General features: G+C 40.7%; 1 protein-coding gene across 1 annotated transcript; it reads left to right on the forward strand.

Annotated features, from left to right (window-relative positions):
- The first annotated feature begins 5,469 nt into the window (after positions 1-5,469).
- On the forward strand, positions 5,470-7,144 carry LOC130982937 (uncharacterized). Its single transcript, XM_057907092.1, has 5 exons — positions 5,470-5,475; positions 5,756-5,860; positions 6,209-6,274; positions 6,870-6,979; positions 7,076-7,144. Exons 1-5 carry the CDS (start codon positions 5,470-5,472, stop codon positions 7,095-7,097), a joined length of 309 nt encoding a protein of 102 aa, XP_057763075.1. The 3' UTR covers positions 7,098-7,144.
- Positions 7,145-8,234: the final 1,090 nt, after the last annotated feature.

Raw genomic sequence — 8,234 nt, forward strand, 5'->3', positions numbered from 1 at the left:
TTGTGCTTGGGGCGCAAGTGTACCCACGCGTACGCGTGGCTGACGCGTACGCGTCGTTGTCTATTTTTCAATCCGCGCGTCCGCGTGAATGGCGCGTATGCGCCGATGAATTTTGTGGCCATCCACGCGTGCGCGTGGAGTACGCGTACGCGTGGCCCTACTTTCATGCCAAAGTTGATTTTTGAGTTCTGAAAGCCAAATCTCATACTTTTAAGCCTCTGATCTCACCCCTTATGTATTAAATCATTATGATATGCTTAGTAATGAGAAAGGAACTAGGGGATGTGGTAACTTGCGAGTGAAGCAAGGGGAAAAAGTTATGATCAATGGTGATCAACGATGATTATATGAGATATGGAGGATGACGGTAGGAGTACCGTGTATGCCATGAGCCGAAGGGCTATATCTATTGATAAATGGCTGGTTCTTGATTGAACCATGAGCCGGATGGCTGAGTTATTGCCGGGTCATGGCAAAGCCATTATTGATTATGGCTGAGTATAAATGCATATATGATTAATGAATGAATGTGTTAAATGGATAATAATGGAAAATGTTGAAATGTGATGTGTAACCCCGGGTAGTAGGCAGTGGCATTGCCCACTTGCTCCGGGTATGAGACGGAAAAGGATGTTTATGATAAATGAGTTAATTATGGAGTTTTGAATGAATGTAACTCTGATACCTGGGTAGTAGTAAGGGTTGGGGTTCGTCCCACTTGCTCCAGGTTAATGTTTGAGATTTGATAACAATGAGGATTGATAATTTGAATTGAGATTGAATGAATATATGCTTAAGATACCTGGGCAGTAGCAAGGGTTGTGGTTCGTCCCGCTTGCTCCGGGTCAATGATTAAGATACCTGGGCAGTAGCAAGGGTTGTGGTTCGTCCCGCTTGCTCCGGGTCAATGATTAAGATACCTGGGTAGTAGCAAGGGTTGTGGTTCGTCCCACTTGCTCCGGGTTAATGCTTGAGATACCTGGGCAGTAGCAAGGGTTGTGGTTCGTCCCACTTGCTCCAGGTCAGAGATTGTGACGCCTGGGTAGTAGCGGTAGTAGTGGTGAATCCACTCGCTCCAGGTTGAGCTGTTAAACACCCGCCTGGGTAGTAGCCGCAGTAGTGGTTGTTCCACTGGCTCTGGGCTGAGCGGGTAGTAGCAAGGAGGTTGTAGCTCAAACCTACTTGCTCCGCAAGGGGTGTTTCTGTCCATGGTTAGCTACCAGGACGTGTCGGGTTGGCTATATAACCGACAGATGATATCATCAGCCATAGGGCAGGCATACATCATTTGCATATGTTTGAATTGTTTGGGTTTGCCTATTTGTTCTGGATTTCTATATCATATATGCTATGTTACCTGATTACATGCTACTTGTTCTACTTGTACCTTATTTGTGTATTACTTGTCTGTATTGCTTGTGTTTGTACAACTGAGAGATCCCTCATGATGGTGTCGGTGGATGTTGGGGGCTGTTCTTGATGAGATGAGTTGATAATGCAATTGCATAATGATGATGATTTTTGAATGAGATCATTTGAGCCCCCTGGGTAGACGCAGTGATGTGATTTCACTAGCTCTAGGCGAGGGTATGATGTATTGATATAAAGTTGCTGAGGCAGAACAACTGGTAATGGTTTTGCTTATAATTCTGAGTCTAATTCGTGAAAGAATCAGCGAATTGGGAAACATGTGTAACATGAACTAGATTTAGTATCCCCTTACGACAGATGCCTATTTATGGATTAGTGAGAATCTAGGCTGGATACTTGGTGAAAAGGAGTTTAGGATGCTTAGTGAGTTTTTATTGCAGTGCATTGTATTTATTTGGCACTTTTACCGTACTGGGAACCCATGGGCCCGGAGTTCTCATTCCGTATATATCTCTTGTTTTTCAGATACAGGTTCAGGTGCTCAGAAGTGAGCTGCGGTTCGTCTGAGAGACGGCGAAGATATTTATTTTCTCTACTTTGGGTTTTCCTTAGAATCTCTCCACTTTTGTTTTGAAAAGATTATATTATGTGCTGAACTCTTTTTGAACTTGCCTATAGAGGCTCTTATGTTTCCTTTGGGAGAGATTAGGATGTACTGTTGTCAGTTACTTTCATACTGTACCCTAACCGGCCTAAACTTCGCGGGTCGCGACTAGTGGCTATTACTTATGTTATATATATCTATCTGTTATCTATCTCTTAATCTCCTTTATGCCTTGTCCGCATATCGCATTCGGGCTAACAGTTTAACTTTTCGTTGTCAAAACGTGAGTGAAACGTCTTCGCGATTTTATTTCTACTCTTTTCAGGCTTCTCGATTAATATTCCTTTCGAATTTACCTATGTTTATATATTAAAAAAAAATCCACCTGAGAGTCGTACCACCGTAATATCATTGACTTATGACTCGAGCATAAGGATTTGAATATTAGGGTGTTACATTATGGTATCAGAGCAGTTCGTCCTCGTGAGCCTGAGGGATGGAACTGCTTATGCTTCAATGCATACTCTGAGTCTGTGCCTGTGCTAGTTAGGGTATCTAACTGATACATCTAGCATGAAGTCCATGAGTGTACCTTTGGTACTTTGAAGCACTATACTTCCGATATTGAGACTGATCAACTTGATATCGATTGTTTGGTGTGTATAGGAACCAGATGGCGCCTCGTGGACCCAGTCAGGGACGTGAGAGAGATCGTACTAGTACGCAGGAACCGGAAGTCAACCCGAATAACCCGATAAACCTTATGGCGGTGTTGGAGAATATGGCTGCTACTATGCAAGCCACTGCGGAGGCTCTTGGGCAACAGATAAACAATAATGGCAATGGCAGAAGGGAAGCTCAGGGCCCGATGACACTGGCAACTTTCTTAAAGGTTAATCCACCAAAGTTCAAGGGGACCACCAATCCGACTGAAGCTGATACTTGGTTTCAGGCCATGGAGCGAGCGCTGCAAGCGCAGTTGGTGCCTGAAGAGCAACGTGTTAAATTTGCTACCTATCTGCTCATGGGGGAAGCATCGCATTGGTGGCAAGGGGCTCGACGTCTCCTGCAACAGGGGAATGATCATATCACTTGGGATGCCTTCTAGGTGGAATTCTATAAGAAGTACTTTCCGAATTCCGCCAGAACAGCCAAAGAATTGGAGTTACTGCAGCTGAAGCAAGGTGCTATGTCCGTATCTGAGTATACAGACAAATTTGAGGAGCTATTCAGGTTTTCCCGCATGTGTCAGGGAGCTCCGGGAGACTTCGAGGAATGGAAGTGTATTAAGTATGAGGGAGGACTTCGAAGTGAAATCCTGAGCTCCGTTGGACCGATGGAGATTAGGGTCTTCTCCGAACTTGTGAACAAGAGCTGTATTGCTGAAGAATGTGTGAGGAAGGCTGTTGAGGCGAAGAATGACCGTCGGGAGTCCCACCGCAGGGAGCACAATCAAGAATACCCAACAAGGGGTCAAGAGTTTAAGAGAAGAGGATACCCACAACGTTTTCCTCAAAGGCGAAATGACTTTGCGACGAGTGAGGAGTCCCAAAGAAACGGTAAGGGAAAACGGGTAGCGGCTACTTCTGATGTTTTGAGCTGTCGGAGGTGTGGAAGTCATCACCCAAATAGGCCGTGCCGATTGGGGTTATGTGTATGTTACAAGTGCGGGTTACCAGGGCATGTATCAAGAAATTGCCAACAAGGAGGGAGTCAGGATACGGGCCGATTGCGACAGTAAGATTGAGGTAATTATTATCATCAAGCTTAAAGGACAGTGCATGATTTTATAATACCGCCTGTACAGTAGAATTGGGACTGTCGAACTTAATATTAGACTGAGAAGTAAACCGGATGGTCCGAGTAAGGATTTACCTTAATACAAATGGATAAATGCCTATGATGTAAATGATTTTCTGTTGAGAATGATGTGTTGTGTTTGTTATTGGTGCGCGAAATTGTGAACAATACTTTTTCACAACTCTCATAATCCCCGGTCATGAACTCCAAAAACTTGGTAGCTCAATTCCATGGCATTACACAACTTCGCACAACTAACCAGCAAGTGCACTGGGTCGTCCAAGTAATAAACCTTATGCGAGTAAGGGTCGATCCCACGGAGATTGTTACACTACAAGAAAAAAGGCCTATCGGCACCCTTTTTTCTTGCCACGCTTTAAAAGCGTGCCCAAAAGTGGTCTATGGGCACGCTTTTGCGAGGGTGGCCATTGATTTGTGATTTGGCTACGCTTTTTTTTGTCACGCTTGAAAAGCGTGGCCATAGAGGGCAATCGGCACGCTTTTCTAAGGGTGGCTACTTATTTGAAATTTGGCCACGCTTTCTTAATGCCACGCTTGAAAAGCGTACCCATAGAGAGAAATCGGCACGCTTTTACGAGTGTGGCCATTAATTTGATATTTCGCCACGCTTTTTTTTGCCACGCTTAGAAAGCGTGGCCATAGAAAGAAACAGGTACGCTTAATAAGCGTGGCCATACCTTGTGCTTTTTTGGCACCGTACAAAAACGTGACAATAGAGTTCCCTCCTCAAAAATTGTTTCCCACCTATTTTTCCCACACTTAACCTTTTTTTTTCTAAGTTATCAATTTTTACTACCCAACAACACACACTAATAACTTACACAGTAAAACAAAGAAACCCTAAAAATTCATCTTCTGGCTCGAACCCTAAAAGCTAAGGCGCCGTCAGCTTCATCGTCGCGATCGAACCAAGCCCTGGTCGCCTGTCTCTGTCGCGGTGCTGCTCGCCTGTCTCTGTGGCGGTGCTGCTCGCCTCATCTTCTCGAACCTAGCCCTGGTCGTGGTGCTCCTCGCCTGTCTCTGTCGCGGTGCTGCTTACCTCATCTTCTCGAACCCAGCCCTGGTCGTCTGTCTCTGTCGCGGTGCTGCTCGCCTGTCTCTCTCGTGGTGCTGCTCGCCTCATCTTCTCGAACCCAGCCCTGGTCGTGGTGCTCCTCGCCTGTCTCTGTCGCGGTGCTCCTCGCCTGTCTCTATCGCGGTGCTGCTCGCCTAATCTTCTCGAACCCAACCCTGGTCGTGGTCCTGCTCGCCTCTCTCTGTCGCGGTTCTGCTGAGCCTCATCTTCTCCAACCCAGCCCTGGTCGTGGTGCTGCTCGCCTCTCTCTGTGTTGCGGTTCTCGCCTCTCATCCCGCATCTGGCATCAAGGTTTGTTTTTTCTAGCTTTATCGATTTTGTTTACTTGGGATTATGCTTGGTGCGTTCTTTCAATGTTAATTCTCTGCTTATTATTCCATTGCGGATCATTTTCTATTACTTTCTGGATGGTGATTGGTCATTGGTGCTGCATTATTGCTTTTACTTTAGGAGTTTAGAATTGTATGGAAAAGAAAACTGCTCTTACATCTACCTGAGATAGTAATTTTGATTTTCAAACTTAAACATCTCTGGAAAGCATTTTGCATTTAACCTGTTCATGATGAGTATAGCTTTTTTCATAGGAGCAATTATGAGCATGGTGGTTTTCTGTTCTTCATGCCTGACTTTAATTTGATCTTGTAATAAATTTTAAGGCAAAATTGCACATTTTTATTGGGGTGTTTGAAGGGTATTTTTTGCTTGTATTGTTATATAGAACAAGGAAGATACATTACAATTCGGAGATAAATTGAAGCTCCTAAGTATGCACTATGGATCTATTGATCTTTTTATTTTTGTTAACAAATACACATATCATGTCATGTGCTTACTAAATTTTAACTGTGAATTCTAATTCTTTTCTATCTCTTTTTCTTCTATAGTATCCTCCTTGTTACAAGGACATCGGTTTCTGGATCAATGAATCATTTACTGAAAATAATCTGTGTGAACTTGTTAGAGGAATTGCTGGGGATCTTGTAGAAGAGGTAATTCTTTGAAAGTTCTAGTAAACCTTTTCTCTTGCATTTACATGTATGTGAATTATCAATGTTGCTGTTTCCTGAATGTTCAATGGATTGAAAATGTATCTGGGCTGATCTGATCTGAGATTGAAAATTAGGGTTATGAAGAGATCTTTTGCAAAGCAAATTAAATGTTGTGTTAAGATGAGCTCTGAAACATCTTAACATTTAATTAGAGGATTTAAACTGACTGAATACAGGTTATGAAAACTATGAATACAGGTTATGAAAACTCAAATGATGCTTTATTATATGACTATGGAGGATTTAAATTTTATGGTGTGTGGTATTTATATTTTACTTTTTTTGCAGACTGACACAGCCTCAGTGTTGTTAAAAGCTATTGGGTATATCAGATTCCTTCAGAGTCAAATTGAGGTCATTATGTTCCTTCAAAGTAAAATTAAAATATCCATTTGCAAAGAGTTATGCTGGGCATATTCCCTCAGATATAACCAACTAATTCCTCCCAATTCGCAAACCCATGTTATTTTCCTGATCAACCGCACCACTTGTTTGGTTTTTGCAGTTGCCATTAAAAGTGAAATTAAAATATTACAAGTTTCTCTCAAGTTGATTCTAATGTCAATTGCCAAATATAGTAAAATTAAAATATTACTAAGATATGCTCCTTGAAAATTGAGTTGGAATTAACTGTTAATAGAAAAATTCCAGTGGCTTACAATTGCTGTCGCTTTCACAGTTTCACAAGATCTAACATTAATTTGTGTTACTTAGTACCTTGATTATTAATATTCTTCTAAGGAGGTTACGTTGAGGATTGGTTATATATATATATATATATATATATAAATGTAGGAAAACAGCAACCGTTTTACAAAAACAGAGTGATCTTTCCTCTTTGGTTTTGCATTTGTTTCAAGACTCACAATAACCATGTCTAAATCTTTTCTTCTCTTCACGATTATTGTTGTTATTAGCTTTGGTTTGTGGGTTCTTTATGCATCTGCAGAGCTTCAGAGATTTACACAACCATGTAAAAGTGACGGTTCTCTTGATTTTTTGGTGGTTGGTGATTGGGGAAGAAGAGGTGAATATAACCAATCTGAAGTTGCTTACCAGGTTTGCCATTATTTCTTACTAATTGTAAAAAGCCAAAAAGTTGAACATGGTTTATTACATTCTCATTTTAATTTGTTTTACTTTTTGGTTATGTAGCTACTGCATGAAAACTGCTTGAAGAGGAAAGTACCTACTAGTGAACAGGTATGATTATTGCCCTCTTCAACTTTAATATTTTAATATTTGTTGGTTTTCTTTCATAATTTTACAATGAGAGTTTCTGTTTCATAACCTTCTACTATTTCAGACCCCTTTTGTAGTATATTTTTTTATTTTAATTTTTTCTGAGGCTTCTGGTGGTGGTGGTTTACATGCTTAGTTACTGTTGGTTTAAAAGGTTTTGGTTTGCTCATTGTTGAAAAAGTTTGCTTCTTTTTCTGCTTGAGAGTTCAGCCTAACAAATAATGGGTAGTGCCTTACATGGAAGAAATTGTAGCAGATTTGGGACTTGGGATTTGAAGCATTGTATTATTGTCATTCCCTTGATTTAGATTATAGAATTTCATTTTTCATGTTGAATTTATGTTGCTGGCTGAATTGAGAATTGAGAATTGTTGATTATTGTTGATTGAGAATTTATGTTGTTGGCTGAATTGAAAATTGAGAATCGAGAATTGTTGATTATTGTTGATTGAGAATTTATGTTGGCTGAATTGAGAATTAAGGATTGTTGATTATTGCTAATTGAGAATTTATGTTGCTGGCTGAATTGAGAATTGAGAACTGTTGATTATTGTTGATTGAGAATTTATGTTGCTGGCTGAATTGAATTACTGTTGATTGAGAATTATGTTGCTGGCTGAATTTAATTACTACTATCCTAAGGTAGTGTAGCATTAATTAGGGAAAAGGAATATGGATTTTAGTTACAGATGGGTTGCTTACCATTCAGCCAAACCAATTGCATGATGATGATGCACTTGTGAATTGTAGCATTCTTTTTAGCTTTTAATTACTTGTTACCTGCGAGTCCACTTTACACCATCTCTTCTCTTCCGATTTGCTTGTTATTCCTTGCCTCTTCCATTTCTAGCTTAGTCAATTTTGACTCCACACACCAAATCTGCTAATGGATAATAATAAAAAACAAAATGTAACCAGAATTCTGAAAATTTTGTACTCATGTAAATGTTTGTTCCTCTGCTCCAATAATTTGAAATTTGTGTGTGAACAGCTCCTTTTGTGACCATGTATAGGGGACTATTTCTTTTGTGTTTGATATGTGTTTTTTGTTCTAATGGCTGAATATGTAATG

The sequence above is a fragment of the Arachis stenosperma genome, chromosome 1, assembly GCF_014773155.1.
Source record: "Arachis stenosperma cultivar V10309 chromosome 1, arast.V10309.gnm1.PFL2, whole genome shotgun sequence".
In the NCBI taxonomy this organism is placed as follows: domain Eukaryota; kingdom Viridiplantae; phylum Streptophyta; class Magnoliopsida; order Fabales; family Fabaceae; genus Arachis; species Arachis stenosperma.